The sequence below is a fragment of the Scaptodrosophila lebanonensis genome, unplaced genomic scaffold (genome assembly GCF_003285725.1).
Source record: "Scaptodrosophila lebanonensis strain 11010-0011.00,11010-0021.00 unplaced genomic scaffold, SlebRS2 tig00000043-arrow-pilon, whole genome shotgun sequence".
Taxonomy (NCBI): domain Eukaryota; kingdom Metazoa; phylum Arthropoda; class Insecta; order Diptera; family Drosophilidae; genus Scaptodrosophila; species Scaptodrosophila lebanonensis.
Genome location: NW_022060545.1, coordinates 3,369,892 through 3,386,365, shown reverse-complemented (window position 1 = coordinate 3,386,365; position 16,474 = coordinate 3,369,892). Strand labels below are relative to the sequence as shown.

General features: G+C 40.5%; 2 protein-coding genes across 4 annotated transcripts in view; one reads left to right on the top strand and one right to left on the bottom strand.

The window, feature by feature from the left end:
- LOC115623000 overlaps positions 1 to 16,474 on the bottom strand; it is a 97,262-nt gene that overhangs the window by 75,304 nt on the left and 5,484 nt on the right. For all 3 annotated transcript variants that reach the window (XM_030517160.1, XM_030517162.1, XM_030517161.1), the window contains exon 2: positions 13,274 to 14,862. In XM_030517160.1, the coding sequence (XP_030373020.1) occupies positions 13,274 to 14,848 (1,575 nt within the window). In that variant the 5' untranslated portion in view covers positions 14,849 to 14,862. The remainder of the gene's footprint in view (positions 1 to 13,273; positions 14,863 to 16,474) is intronic.
- On the top strand, positions 11,043 to 12,487 carry LOC115623009 (protein snakeskin). Its single transcript, XM_030517180.1, has 4 exons — positions 11,043 to 11,134; positions 11,199 to 11,299; positions 11,757 to 11,953; positions 12,024 to 12,487. Exons 2-4 carry the CDS (start codon positions 11,249 to 11,251, stop codon positions 12,262 to 12,264), a joined length of 489 nt encoding a protein of 162 aa, XP_030373040.1. The 5' UTR covers positions 11,043 to 11,134; positions 11,199 to 11,248; the 3' UTR covers positions 12,265 to 12,487.

Below are 16,474 nucleotides of genomic sequence, written 5' to 3'. Positions count from 1 at the left end.
GAGCAGCTGGTAGATCTGGAAGCGGGGGCGGTGGTGGAGGAGGAGGTGGTGGAAGTAGAGGAGGTCGGGGTGGAGATGGAGGAGGAAGGAGACAAAGCGACAAAGACAACAAGAAAGATAAAGATCGCGAAATGAAAAATGGAAAAGAGGATGACAACAATGATGAAGATAAAAGACGCGGCCAGGATGGTCAAGATGGTGGTGCGGGAAGTGGCGGGCGCGGCGGTGATGGTGGTGGTGCTCGAGGCGGCAAAGGCGGCAGTGGTGGTGGACAAGCTGACAGCGAAGATGGAAAGAAAAAAAAAGAAAATACACATGGTCCAGGAGGAGGTCAAGCTGGTCAACCAGGACGAGATCGTGCCAACGAGGATTGGAGGACATCGAAAGGAAGCAAGGATCGCAGGCATCGTGTAGACAAAGTGGACACGAACAGAGATGCTGGCGGCTATGATGAGAATGGCCCTAATCGTGCTGAATTTTCAAATCTGCATACAGGAAAGAAACATCCAAAAAAACGAAGATGTATAATTGCATAAAACAGGAAACGCAAGAAACAAATCAAATGCAAATTTTTGTGTAGGCAACCCACAAATTCGTTGCCAAAACCACAGCAGCTGCACTCAAGTGGCTTAAAGCGAACAATCAGACAAGCATGCCGACAAGACAATAAAAGCTTGGCAAAGCAAAAAATAAATAAATAAACCCAAACAGGCCCGGTGACATATCGAAATACATAAAACAGATGGTGCTCTAAACAAATTGTAATGCAGAAGACAAACAAATATGTTATGTAGGTATGTCCAAGATTTCGGGCACACGAGGAACTATTGCCTTAAAAAGCCGGTTTGCGGTAAATGCTCGGGGGACCATGATACTGGCTCAAAATCATGTAACCTGAATGATAATGGGGAATTTATATGCGCTAATTGCGGCGAAGACCACATGTCGAGCTTCAGAGGCTGCAAGGTAAGAATTGATCTAGCCAAAAAACTTAAGCCAGCTGTGAGGTTGCCGAAAGATGGACTAGTTATCGGTAGCAATAGGAGTTACCCAAATAACCAAGGCACTAAAGTACAGTTTATCTCAAACTCTACTGTTAAGAGTGGCTTCTCTTATGCTGATGCAGCTAGGCCAATTGGAGAAAAACGTACCAGCGCGCCAACAAACCAAAACTCGCCCCGATCACACAGTTCCGCCGAAGATTGGCATCTAAACAACAAATTTAGTATGCTGGAAAAGGCGATTTTAGATCTAAACGCAAGAATGGATCAAATGTATAAGCTCATACAGGAAAATATGGATTCCAATAGAGCCTTCCGTGACTTGGTACAAAAACTAATATCCAAATGTTAAATCCGCTGTTAAAAATCGGATTATGGAACGCACGGGGCCTGGTCAAAAACAATGATGAACTCAGGCTTTTCCTAAGTTCAAACTCGATCGATATCATGTTAATAACCGAAACGCATATGCGTCCTGGCTTGAACGCATATTTGCCAGGATACGACCAGTACTACGCTAATCATCCTAGTGGCACCGCTAAAAGTGGTTCTGCAGTCATCATTAGATCAAGTATCGCTCATTCACAGAATGAGCCAATTCTAAAAACAAGCATCCAAGCGGCCAGCGTAACTATACCGACGAATGGTGGAAGCATCAAAGTCTCCTCCCTGTATCTTCCTCCCAATGAAGCTTGGTGCAGGGCCGACTTTGATCTATTGCTTGCAACCTTAGGAGATAAGTTTATTGTAGGCGGTGATTTTAATGCAAAACACCAATGGTGGGGTAATTCCAGATCTTGCAGGCGAGGAAGGTGTTTGCAAGAGGCCATAGCTAGTACTACTTGCCAAGTTCTTGCTACTGGAGAGCCAACTTTCTACTCTTACAACACACGGCTTAACCCCTCTGCACTAGACTTCTTTATTGTCAACAGGATTGCCCTAAACAGACTCACCGTTGAAACAAAATATGAGCTCGCATCGGATCACCTTCCAGTAGTAGCGACGCTACATCATGCACCGCAATATAATCCCAAGAGGGAATATATTCTACCACCTGGCTCCCGTATTGATGTTTTTAAAGCCGATCTCGAAAGAAGAATTAACCTGAACGTCGAAATTAACAGCCCAGAGGATATCGAAGACGCGATATCAATCCTCATGAAGAACATTTCACTGGCTGCGTCTTCTGCTGCACCGAAAACTTTACGCTTGCCAACCCAACATAGTCAAGCTAGTCTACCACCAACGGCTGCTGCGCTCTTAAGCCTGAAAAGAAGAGTCAGGAAAGAATATGCAAGAACTGGAGATACTCGCATTCATCAAATCTACAAAAGACTGTCCAATCGACTGCAAAAAGAGCTTGCTAAAATCAGACAAGGCAGAATTGATGACATATTGGAAAGTGCTGGTCCAGATGCATCATTTAATTACTCGCTCTGGAAGCTTACGAGGCGATTTAAGAGGCTGGTCATCCCTAAGACTCCAATTAAGGATCCTACAGGTGGATGGAGCTACTCCAGTCAGCAGAAAGCTGAAATCTTTGCAAACAGCCTAGAGGAAAGATTTAAGCCTTTTGACTTTACAACAGCAGATAGGCGAAGGGTAGTCGAGCTTAGGCTGGAGATGCCATTCCAAATGGCCTTGCCTGCAAGCCCAGTTACACTTCAAGAAGTGGTACAGCAGATAAAAAATCTAAAGGTAAAAAAAGCGCCTGGAGAAGACCTTTTAGACAACAGGACGCTGAAACTGCTCCCCACAAGGGCTCTGCTGTATATTGTCTTGCTCATGAATAACATACTCAGGCTGAGGCACTTTCCAAACTGCTGGAAAATGGCGCTAATTACGATGATTCCAAAGCCAGAGAAACAGCATACTGAAGTAGATGGATATAGGCCGATTAGTCTGCTACCTGCCCTCGGGAAGATGATGGAACGTGTGATTCTGGACCGGATTCTCCAGCTCGAAGCCGTGACGCGCAGAATTCCAAAATGGCAATTTGGTTTTCGAAGAAGTCACGGAACACCGGAACAGCTCCACCGTGTGGTCAACTTCGCCCTGGAAGCCATGGAGCAAAAGATGTACTCAGTGGCTGTGTTTATGGATATTAAACAAGCTTTTGATAGAGTGTGGCATGATGGTCTCCTCTGCAAATTGAAAGGCATGCTAACTCCTCAATTGTTTCAACTCATCGAAAGCTTTCTAAGGGACAGAAGCTTCAGAGTTGCTGTTGATGGAGTGAAATCCACGAGGCGCTCAATTTGTGCAGGAGTGCCCCAAGGCAGTGTTCTCGGTCCTACCCTGTATACATTATTTACTGCTGATATGCCTGCACCGCAAGAGATCATTGGAGTATACGAGGATGACGCACTAATAGCTACTTACGCAGACGACACTGCGGTGCTTACCAGAAGCAGAGATATCGATGTAGCTTCGGAAGCCTTACAGCAGTATGTAAGTAGTTTCGAGAAGTGGGCTCTGAATTGGAACATTGGTATCAACGCCAGCAAGTGTGCGAATGTCACATTTACAACAAGGCCGTCGTCATGCGGAGATATCACAATGTTGGGGTCCACGCTCAGTCATACAAATTCGCACAAATATCTTGGTGTAATTCTGGACAGAAGACTCAACTTCAGCAAGCATACAACAATGGTCAAGCGATCGGTCATGGCGAAAGCCGGAAAGATGGCATGGCTGCTTGCACCATGCAACAAGCTGTCCCTGCACAGTAAGGTGACAGTATATAAGTCCATATTAAGTCCAATATGGAAGTATGCGCTACCAATTTATGGCATTGCCGCTGCTTCAAACCTAAACAAAATAAGAGTTGCTCAAGCTAAAATACTCAGAAAAATATGCAACGCTCCCTGGTATATGCGCACTAGGGACATCGAAAGAGACTTATGTGTCCCCAAGGTTGGCGATGTCATTCAAATGCACGCAAGCAATTACGAGAAGCGACTCGGCAGTCACCCCAACGCACTAGCGAGGCGGCTCCTGTCCAAACCTAAGAAGAGAAGACTGAAGAAGTGCCATCCAAAGGATCTCCCCACAAGAGCCCTTGTATAAAATACATAGTATATATCATAAAATATAATCATTTTTCATGTAAAACATTGTAAATATTGTATATATGTACATAGATATAAGTGCGTCCTATAGATGCTTACTATAGACAACTCTTGTATTCCCTAACTTTCAACTAGCTTAAGCTGCCATATTGGTAGTAGAAAACTAGTTTAATAAATTGTATATATGTAAAAAAAAAAAAAAAAAAAAAAAAAAAAAAAAAAATGTAGGTATGTACATACGAGTATACATACATACTTATAAGCAAAATGTAAATGACGGCACTTCATTCAATAAGGGAATAGATAAAAACGAACATCACCAGCAACAATCCTACAACGAACGTCAATAAAAACTCCCAGGCAAGGAAGCAACCGAAAAGACGACCACAGCGCAAAATAGCTCGCCGATGGCCCACGTTTTTTTATAAAGCATTTTCATTGCACTTCGAACAAAAAATGTAACAAATTATTAAAAAGAAAAAGTCATGCATGTAATACATATATGTCATGTAATATCAATCTTCCATGGTTGACCACGACCGCGTATGGGGAATTCCACTATCAGACCACTTACAAAACAATTATGCGCATGTACTTGATGCATACATATACATTCATACATTAAAATTGATATCATCATTTCATTAATTGAAATGTGTAATGAAGAAAGTACTATACGTATGACAACCAACGGGGAGTGTAAATATTATGGTTGTCGAGATACGCTCTTGGGAAACAAATCGAAATGACACATCGAATTTTTAATCTCGCACAGGTGGCCATAGGGAAGGCGCCCATTTTTATTTCAGCAATATTTTTTATATTTATTTTTCAACGGCAGCACTTTAAAATAAATTAAAAACTGAGTATAGTCTGAAGCAATCAGTGAAATTAATAGTAGACTCACGCCATAACGTGCATTGTAATCATTACAGCTCATTCTTTTCAACTTCAGCCATCAATTTAAATATTGTTTGGAAGTAACATAAATTTTAATATACTTACTACACGTGTGTTCAGCGAAAGCTGAAGATTTTTGGATCTAGCTGGATCTATAGCGAATGGGAATATTAAAAACTAAATATCAACTTTGAGTTGAAGAACTGAATTGACAATAATACATGCTTCTGGTACGATAGAAACGGCCAACAGTAGAACTGCCAAAGATGTTCTAAGTCTTAAAGAGTTTTATTTAATTGATTCCCATATGTGTCGCATAAAATATATTGTAGGCAAAAAGTAAAAAACAGCGTAATATATTTGTACAATATTATCTAAAAAGGAATATGATTGGTTTTATTTGGTCTTATAAAATTTAAATTGAAAATAAAAATTTCATTTTCGTGAGAATTTTAAAACATTTTTAAGTTTCGTTATAACCATCATGACAAAACGCATGGTTAAACAAATCCAATGCTACCATAAAATTTAATAATTGTCCTTCTTAGCACAGATCATAAATAAAAAATAAAGATTTATAAAAATAAAAAGTTTTGTTTTTCGAAAGAAGACCTAAAGGCAATCCCGGTTAATCACGTAATGGGCTCAAAAATAAACTGAGAGAATGGAGCTGAAACTGGAAAACACGAAAGCATTCCTTTCCAAACGTTAATTTGAAACCTTTCAAATCAGATTAAAATTAAACTCTTGTAACTGTTTAATGTTAGAAACCCCATTGATGACCAAATATTTGCAAGAGCCTCGCTCCATTCCAACGAAAACTCAAGGGTGAAGAATGCCATGAACTTTAAATATTCTTTTACTACCAACTAAGCATTTTAAGCTATGTATCTAAGATGGAGTGAAGTTTAAACTTGGACAAGAGCTCATGCATGCTGTTTGCTGGGAATTTGCATTCCTCTTTTCCAACAACTCACTTACATGTATTCGCCCTTTAAGTTGTTTGCCAAATTCAAAATTCAGATTCGTTGTCTAGCTGAAAATCCATTTGGCTTTATATTGACGATGTCGTTGGCTGTTAATGAGAAATCCATGCACTTCCGCTGTCCTTGCTTTGGAAATTTGCACGGCAGTCATTCTGGCACGGCTTGCTCGGTACAAGACGAGTACGAGTACTAGAGTTTGGTTTGGAATCAAAAGTTGACGATTTCGGGTTTTACATTTGCATACTAATGTGGTGAGTGCTTTGGGTTGACGAAGGTCCACAAATTTGCGTTGTGTGTAGATGATCTGCTGCTTATTTACTTGCACTTGCCCAGAGTCTTGGGATTGTAAACAATCACAATTGGAAATGTATTTGCATTGGCCCCGATCAGGAGAAGGTCTGAAGTTCGATATGGTTGGAGGGATACCGTTCAAGTTTGCATTGTAATTTTTGTGGCCAATTCTTGTTGTCGTTTTGATTATCATATATGGACACTTTGTGTACTTTGCATATCTCGTAATGCATTGTAATTTGGGCGCTTGTCTGACTTTGCCGCGTAATGACACTGTGAAGCACCAATACCACTAATAGAAATTATTAGAACACTATCGGGCGAGCCTAAGCAAACAAGAACAAAATATACGAGACGAAACACTGGCCGTTGGTAGTTTGCGAAGTCAATTCTGTGTGTCTGAACGCGTTGTCGGTTGTATCGTTTTTCCTCTTCAATTTTCCGTCCGCACAGCGCGACGGTTCCCAACGAACTGACGCAATTCGTAGGCCAACACGTCGTTTAAAGGACGAAATTGGCCAAAGCCGAAGCCAAAACAACAACAAGGACGAAGGCAGCGTCTACATCGATAAGAATAACAGCGTAAACTCAGCAAAGAAGCTGAATTCTCTTAATTCATGCAACTTCAATAACTCAACAATTCTCTTTCAAAATAATTTGGTGGCTAAAAAATAGTTTATGGATTTGAGAAAGTTTGTTGTTAATATTATGATCTTGTTGACAAATTGAAACTATTATTGGTAATAATATAACTAATTAATATCTCTAAATGCGACACACACCTGAAAATTACGTATACGCCTCGACATCTGTAGATTAATTCTTCATCAGATATTGAAGAATACATTTACGAATGTATTTTATTTAATTTGCGTAAACACTTGCTTATGAACTATTTCTTTTTATTTAGATGTTATACGATAGAAAAGTACTCTTCTTTAGATTTATGGAATTTATTTCGAAACAAAGCAACACAACAGACCAACTGTATACCCATGTGCACAGTTTTTCATGGCGACTCAAGTCGATATAGACATTTTATTTTCCCTTACAACTTCACAAATTACAATGAACTATATAGAAACCTATGTATATAGCTCAATAAGTTATAACGACTTCAGCAGATAAAATTATCGAGGTCGGACATAATAAACATATAATATTCGTGAGTTCATTTTGTGTTTCATGCAACAATTAAATAATACCTTTTAACTCTTTGAATTACATATATAATTTTGACTTTTTTATTTTTTAAAAGTCGATATAACATTGTCTAAGTCCAGGAAGTATTTGCCAAATGCTGAACACACCCAAAGTATTCCAACAAAGTTGGAAATAATCCGCTTTTAAATACAAATAATATGATCTATACAAATGTTTTGTGCGAAGGCATAGCATTTTAAGAGCGAATTCTCTTAATTTGTTAACTCAGACCATCTGAGATAACGCTCTCGTTTTTTTTTTTTTATCTCTGGTAGCTGCAAAAGTTTCGGCGCGCGCACTTCTCGTTCGTTGAAAAGTAAACAAACGCAAGTTTTCATTCATAAATCCAACAACGAGTGCGTTGCGCCCGTTCTCCAAGCACATCGAACAACAAAGACCATTCCGGCACATAATCAGCGACAGAGAATGAAAAAAATTCGTATAAATTTAATCAAAACAAAATTGAAAAGCTCGGCAAGATAGCAAAAAGTGGCAGCCGAAGCAGTTGCCGAGCCGATTGTCGCCGACATGTGTTCATCGACTATGTCAGAAATATAAATGACTCATCCATTTATATATAGGCCGAGCTCCAATTGCCTCTGAGCTGGGATCAAGAAATGCGCATCTGGCGACGCCTACGGAATCAAGCAAATATGCTTAAATCGCCTTATGGGCTCATTATTGAGTCACAGCTCATTGACGATGCCTACTAATATGGAAGTTAGGCAATCAGCAAATGCATAAAACCATTTTGCGTGGAGAAAAAGGGGGGAATTATTGCATGCATATTTTGGCGCAATATTCGAATATTTGCCACTTTTACAAACAAAGCTCATTGCTGCAGCACGCACTGAAAGCTCTTCTACAACTGTGTTTGTCGCCCTCGCACAAAAGCCGCCGTCTATGCGACGCCATTGACACACTTGTACACAGAAAACAACACATATACACACACACACACGCTTGTATTGTTTGACCAGCAAGATTTTGTGTTGTTGTTGTTGCTTGCATGCGGCCGGTTTTTGTCGTCTTGCACCTCCCGCGCACCAACCGCCCAACACCACGAACCAGGCGGTAGACGACTCGAGTGACTTCAGCGTGATTCATCGAATCGACCTCAGGCTGCCGCCACAGCATATTCCAAAATAAACGTCACTCAGCCAGACTAGGCTGGAGTGCGTTTCGTTTCGTTTCGTTGACAAACTTAAGCAGCAACTTTTCAACTCTTTGCCTTTGTTTGTAGAAATTTCAATTGTATTTTTAAAACTTTGCATGCACATGCGAAGGCCAAACCAATTAATTTGAAATGGCGGGCCAGCAATTTAATGGCACTGTAACACAACTGGAGGAAGTGCGCCTGTCTCTGCATTTATATTTAGTTGCAAGTATCGGGTAACATCGGCCGAAGTACAATTGCATTTTATGCCAGATTTGTAAATTATGTATAAATGTATAAATAAACCATGTAACTAAGTAGTTGGGCAGTGTTGGCATATACTTGTACATACATACATACGTATGTATGTATAGTATGTACGAGTAATTGGACGATCATCGAATATTCTAATGACAATTAGGTTTCAAATATTCCGAAGGTGACATTTCTTTCATCAAAATTGAATTTTTAATAACAAAAAAACTAACGCATTCAAGCTACTTTGAAAAATAAGCAAAAAATAAAACTCTCTTCCGTAAAAAGGTTGGGGCACAGTCTATTCTAAATTCCAACAAAGGAATTTCTCGGAAACATATCCAGTCCTTTACTATATAGGAACAATGTTTGTTCAACTGCAGGAATTATTTAGCATCGCTCTTTAACTGCCTTTTATTTTCAGCTTATCATCATCACCTAACATAAATATTAATTTTGTTGGCAAAACAAAAATATATATACATACTTGTATATAAATAAGTATATTTTCAAATATAAATAAAATGGAGGGTGACAAATTTTGTAGTGAAATTATTATTGCAGAGAGATCTGACGTAATTCTTCATGGTAATAAGCTCTCTTTTTTGCGTTCGCGCAGTCGGTCTCTTGCGTCTTTAAGCTGGGTATTTAGTAGGGTTCAGCTCTTGTTCCTTGAAGAGAGCCAAGTATCTGCATGCGTGACAAAGTCAGGCGAGTCAGTCTAGCAAATACTCTCCTCGATTTGTCAGACAGTGGTTATTTTTGAGTTAAAATCCGTCTGACTGTACACCGAGGAGGGGCTGTTCAAAAGCCACAGCTATTCGAAAGAATAAAACCGGTTAATGCCCGCAAAGTCTGACCATTCAAGAGCAAGACGAGGGTCAAGTGATTTAAATAGTACAGCAATCGTGTTGCAATTCTAGCCCGATGTACACACGACAATCGATGGAAACAATATCACATGTCAGATGTGAGGCCTCACCACCGATTTATCCACAAGTTGTTTGGTGTGCCCGTAACTGTGTCATAGTCAAGATCGACTGAAGGCGGCACCTCGTCGACCTCAAATGTGAATTGAAATGCAAATTCTCTTCCGCTATATACATAAATGATAGCCACAACAAGTAGTTCAGATACAAATTGATGCGATTGTTACGTGTCTTCTCATTCAAATGACAAGCTGTCAACATTCTCTCCGATTCTCTCTCATTTTTTATTTGCACAATAAATCGTAACACTTGTTGCGGATCATTCAAACATATTTGTGCATAAATTATAATTGATTCAATTAATTGAAATGCAAATGCGGGCTTCCCTCATAAACAATCTTTAATAAATTTGTGTTGAGCATTTTAATAAGGTAGGGTTGTGCTTTTCTATTTAACAAACATCAGTCGGTCAATTGTAAATTGTAATGCATTTCAAATGAGTTACAAGGTAGGGCCCGATTGATAAGGGTGTTGGCACTTGGGGGGCCCAAGGTCAGACCAAACCGGTTTCAATGTCCGATGAGCGCATTTGGTTTGAATATTAGACCATAAGGAAAGGTTTATTCGTTCAGAAGAGGAAACAAATAATTCGGGAATGTCTCGTCATCATTGAATACCTAGAACCTAGCGATGACGTAAGGGAACACCATATCCGGTGTTAACAATACAGGCTTTGCAACAACTTTTTGACCATGATTAATGCCCCAAACGCCCATGTACAAGTATATATGAGTATATGAGTGTGTGTGTGTGTGTGTGAAGACTGTAATGCAAAATGTACATATAGTAAATAAGTCATAGCTAAAGCACCTGATAACTTTGGAGACTTATCAAGCATTGTAAACCTGGCCAAAGATAAGATAAGATGGTTGTTGATCGCATGCGCAGCAACATCATGCCAGAGAAGCCGCGAAGACGCAAATACCAGGAGAAACCGAAACAGAAACAATTAGTAACCTATTTTGGAACTACAACGAGCATACAAACACATACAAGTACACCTGTTATCGGGCACTATAGACCGATGTGATAGATACCCAGTACCTGCACCAACCACACGGACACACACACAGGCTTATCTTATCGCTGGGGTGTGCTTTTGTGTGCTCAGATTGCAAAAGCTACGAATTCTTTTTTACTTATTTCATGCCTACGAGTATACAAACCGCTTGAGTGGTTTGTTTTAGCTCAGTTTACGGGTACGTTCAGTTTTCACATTCAGTTGAAGAGCGACAACGCAACGAATATTTTGTAGTTCCAACGCGTGGAAATTACAAGGCTTGTGGGTGATAATTCTATTGAACAATATTTTCACAATATTTTCAATAAATTCATTAATATTTTAGCGCACGAATATTCAAACGAAAGCCAACGAAGCCGAAACAAATTTACGAAAATGGTGTCTGTGGAAACAATTGGTTCGATTTTCATTAAAGCCCTTAAGCTGGTATGTGAATTTTAAAAATTTATATAAATATCTATGAGTGTGCTTCAGAGATCCAAGTTATCCGAATTAAAATATTTTCATTTCATACTTTGAAAATAATTGTTCAAGTGTTCGCGCAAGGCTTTTTGCTCTAAAAATTGAGTAATAGGCCCAGCTAGGCACAGCAACTAGCTGATAAGCGGCCGTTTTATCAGACCTACTCTACTCGCATTATAAATATTACTCATCCGCTCCGAAGCACAGAAATAAGTTCAAAATGGTTGCAAAATACGGGCAACAAGCATTCAATTGTTAAAGAGTATTGTGGCGCAATTATGTACGTTAAGGGCGTGGTTCGTGATTATGATACAAAATTCGTAGACTACTGCATGAATCAGCGAGCTTTTCTATTTCCAAGCATACGGTTGAGCATACTTGTACTAATGGAAATATGTTCTTTATCTCCATATCTCCATAGATCATCAACTTGGTCATCATATTCCTCTACCGTTGGGGCGATGGTGGCGAATTTTTGGGCATTGGCGGCACATGGAATTTAAATGAGGAGAAGAGCGCAGATGCGGAAATCGTTGCCTCCGGCGTCATGGTTGGTTTCTTCATCTATACGGCCAGTCACACAATTGCCTTTGCGTTCGGCACCACCAAGCACAAGGGGTAAGTTCGTTGGCCCACCACCATTTGAGCTAAAACCTGATCTACAACCTGACCTCTCTTAATCCCGCAGTGAACTCTGCGACACCATCATGAACGTGGTGGGCACATTTATGTGGATTGCTGTGGGAGGTGTGGGTCTACACTACTGGAAGGGCTACATGTCCGACGAGGGCTTCTTGTATGTGAACTCTGAGCGCCAGGTGGGCATTGCCATGGGCTCGTTGTGCGTCATCGAGGGTGCGCTCTATCTACTGGACACCGTGCTCGCCTGCATACATTATTCGAAGGGCGACACCGACTACACACAGTAATTCGAAATGGAGAAGCTGGATGCAGCGCGTCGCCCGAATAATTCTAATTTGTTTTTACATCTACAGCTAATTTTAAGTGTAAATTATGACTCGTCGTTCACTGTCACTGTTCACTGTGTAATTTGATTTAAGTTTTATATATTCCCATACATTCTTTAATTTGGCTCCACGCTCCTACTATATAACAATGGCAAATACAAATAGTTAAGATACAGCCAAGAGAGAGTTGATTAGTTTATGTTCGCTGGGTGATGTGAAATCTTCGAAATTTGCGCATATTGTACATTCACATAATTACGATTAGTCACTATGACGTCACTGGTGCGTCTGTTTACCAAAAAGTGGCATTCTTATTATTGTTTCAAGAGGTATTTCAACATTATATTTGCTTCAAAAGCCGTGAAGGAGTGCTCTATTAACCATATTAAGTATTTAGAATACGTGATAAGCTCTATAATTCTGTTCCCCTACGGATTCGAAGTATATTAAACTAGTTTGAACGACGGCCGACACTTTATTTTCAGTGATTTATAGATGCTTTGCATACAAATTCGTCAATACTTACTTAATCTTTGTATAGCATTGCTAGTGCAAAGCCTATCCATATATAAATCTTAGAAACGCTCACCATTGGAAATAGTGTCATTTATAAAGACTACAAAATTACTAACGTGCCCAACATTAAATTAAGGATTTATTACGAAAAAAAACGAAATGGCTAAAATTAGTGTTTGTTGGGAAATTTTGAGCGTATTTCGAAAACTGTTCTTCGTGAAATTTATTTTGTATTGATTCAATGATTGTCGGAAACGATAATTTCTTTGTCCCGTATTTCCGATGAGACATGCTTCCTTTCAATTCAATTATGCTTAGTCATAGCCCAAGTTCTTTTGATTGCAGTATCTGACTAAGATCATTAATGTGGCTCGCTAGGTACTATTCTACCGATATTGAGATAAATTCCCCCAAGAAAAAAGAGACGAAATAAAAATCGAAAAAGTTAACTCACCTGTCTTTTGGGTTTCCCGTGCCCGTCTACTGCATCCTGTTGCTTTCTCATGCTGTTATTTCTAGCGATTCGCTGGGCACAGAGGGTACATCGTCGAGCCACGGCTCCATTCTCCAGGTTGAGCCAATCAATGACGAAATTCTGGTCCTGAATGTATGAGTTGCGTGACCGCGCGTTTAATAATTCTAAGGTGCGTGAATCCAAACTGTCACGGTAAACATTCTGCACCCTGTCCAGATTGTGTTCGTAATCTGTTTCCAGATTATAACCACTGTTAAGGCTGGTGCGTGAAGCGAAGGGCCGTTCGATTAGGGAGCTAGTGCTGCGTTTGCGCCGCCGCACAACTGTCTTGGGCGTCGTTTCCGCCGATGCGGAATAGGAGGGCGAAGCAGGCGATTGTATCGCTCCATTGGCATCACCAAATAGCGAGATGGGGGACTGCATTGCAGTTGAAGGCAGTGGTAACTGAGGCGTTTGTGGTATCTGTGGCTCGGCCAGACTCATGGCTGACTGCTGGCGTTCCAGTTGCTTCTCATAGCCGTTAAACTTGTCGTAGTCAATGAAGGACATGTTTGCATAGCTGACCATATTATCGATAGCCTGCAAAGACTGGAGGGAGGCACTCCACTTGGGATTCAGCTTATCCTTCTTCTTCTCGCCCCCGTTTCCACCACTCAGACCGAAAGTGGTTTTAAATGAGGATATGAGCGTGCTGGAGCGACGTTTTTGGAAATTTAATTGCGGATTATAATTCAGTTCGTTCTTCGTCAGCGACACCAGCGAGGGCTTACGCTGCATGGGTGTCTCCTCCAGCGGCGTGGAGGTCAGTGGCTGTGCCGATTGGCGGCGAGCGGGTGTTATGTATTCGCGCTGCTTCTGATTTACCGAAGAGTCGGCGCGCCTGCGCAACTGAGGCGAGCAGTCATCGTCAACGTTGGCCAGCCTGACCGCTGATGAATGCTCAGCGGTCTCGGCTAGTGAATTCTTTCGCGGGGAAATGGGCTCACCGGCCTTTTCCGCCTCCTCGGACAGCTGCTCCAACTGGGGCTCGATAAAACTTCGCCTGTTCGGCCGGCGCAGCAATATCATGGAGCGACTTCTTGTAAATGTGAAAGGCGTCTTGAAGGTATTCTCCTCGTCCATTTTGGTCAGATTCTCCTTGCTGCCGGTAATGTGATTCATCAGCTTGGAGATTTTACCCCTCAGCGAGAAGCTATTAGCGCGCTCCATTTTGGGAACATTCTCGTAGCGAGGCAGCACATTGGGTGAGGATGAATTCATGAGAGCACGACGCTCCGCCTCGTAATGCTCTCGAAACTTTTGACTAATATTGTTGTTACTTGTATTGTTGTGGTTTTGTTCGTTATTATTGTTATTGTTGTTAATGGTATTTTGTTGACTGGCCGCCACTTTGGCTGCTGATTTTGCAGTTGGCGGAGATTTCACGTTTCCATTTTTAGTGCCATTTGTCAGTTGTTGCTGTTGTTGTTGTTTTTGCAGCTGCTTTTTATTAGCCTTTTGTGACTTTTTTTGTGCCTTTGCCGCACTTTTTGCCTCCTTGCTTGAATTCATCATGCGCGTGCGTTCAACTGTAAGAAAATAAAAACCAATTAAAAACGCGAAATATTCAAATAATTGTGCTATAGCCGACAAAATAAAATATTAACGTGAGAAGCGCTCTGTGTTACGAACATTATAGCATTTACAGCAGAAACATTAGATTTCTAGATGGCAGGCATACACAGGAACCATCGGGCTGTTTCAAAATTAAGTCGTCTCTTTTAACTTAGTCTTAAGATTTGGGATTACCCCATTTTAAAATTCGACTCAGTCATACGTTTCTAGGCCTGTTTCTCATATTTAAGGTAGGTAAGAAAAAAAGTTCGATCACGTGATACTACATTTTACTTATCACACAGATCACAGCTAATGAAAATATCAGGCTTTCTTCGTCTAGTTAATGATTACTACGAAAAAAAAACAAACAAAAGTGTTAGCTACGAAAAGATGTTTGTTTTTCGCTTGTATCGATAGCAACAGCATAGTAAAGAGCACTGATTAGTGTGGTTCCCAAAAAAAAAAAAAAAAATACCTGGTTTCCAATGAAAAAATTTCATCGGTTAAAGCGACACTTTATAAAACCCGAAAAACGAGGAACAAACAAACTAAGATGAACATGTATTGATTGTATTTCTCTCCTGGAAGCGATTCAAGTTCATTCTGAAGGATTTAAGATCTCGCTTTTAGGCATTTACCAATTCCTCTGACAGTTCACATTAATGTTAATTGCACTTTTTGGTGGAAACTGACAATATGACGAATATGTGGGGGCTACTGTATGCAAGAAAACACAACTGCCATTTTATCATCGTCAAAAAAGAAGCAACAAAAAAATGAGCCATTTCTTTTATTGATAAACTGGAAGAGGCGACACAATTGCTTAAGTACGAGTACACAAGTAAATACTAAGAGCTGGGCTACATGTGTTCATGACGGAACTAAATATCAACTATCTCTCTCTACACTCACACACACACACACAAACACACACAGTCGCGGAGACACTCACGCATATGGCATTAAGCGAACAGATACGGAATAAACAATTCCAATTCCAAAGATACATATGCGCGTGTTGGCACACAGTCCATCAACGCTTACTGCTTGCTTGCAGTTTGTGAGTCTCGTTCGATACAATTTCGATTTATGGCTTGGTTGGCAGCAGTCGGCCAGTAGCCCCGCCACCCAGAGATCGCCTACAAATTCAAATTCAAACAACACAACGTGACTAGGCCGACGAATTGACGAGTTGCAAAATGCTGTCGACTTTCAGCGATATCGGAAGGTAGGCAGAACAATGAAGCAGCCAGACTGTTATCACAGAGCCATTTTTATTTCTAGCGAAGCTCAAAAACAACAGTTAACAGTCTGTGATAAGATTTGAAAAAGCCCCATATATGCATATACTATACATACATACATACATACTACTACATACATACATACATATGTATACAGTGAAAACACTCTTAATGGATACCTCTCGTATCCGGACACCCCTCTTAGTTTCTAGAACATTCGTTCGATTTACTTAGTATTTTAGTATCCTCTCAAGCGGACACTCGCCTTGGATGGATGGAAAATGTTGGTCGACGGTGAGAGTTTTCACTGTATTTCCATGTGTTACTACTCATGTATTTA

Excerpts from the sequence above, each read along its gene's own strand:
- LOC115623009 (XM_030517180.1), top strand. The coding sequence starts at position 11,249 with ATGGTGTCTGTGGAAACAATTGGTTCGATTTTCATTAAAGCCCTTAAG. Across the intron at positions 11,300-11,756 it reads TCATTAAAGCCCTTAAGCTG|ATCATCAACTTGGTCATCAT; the intron begins GTATGTGAATTT and ends ATATCTCCATAG. Across the intron at positions 11,954-12,023 it reads GGCACCACCAAGCACAAGGG|TGAACTCTGCGACACCATCA; the intron begins GTAAGTTCGTTG and ends TTAATCCCGCAG.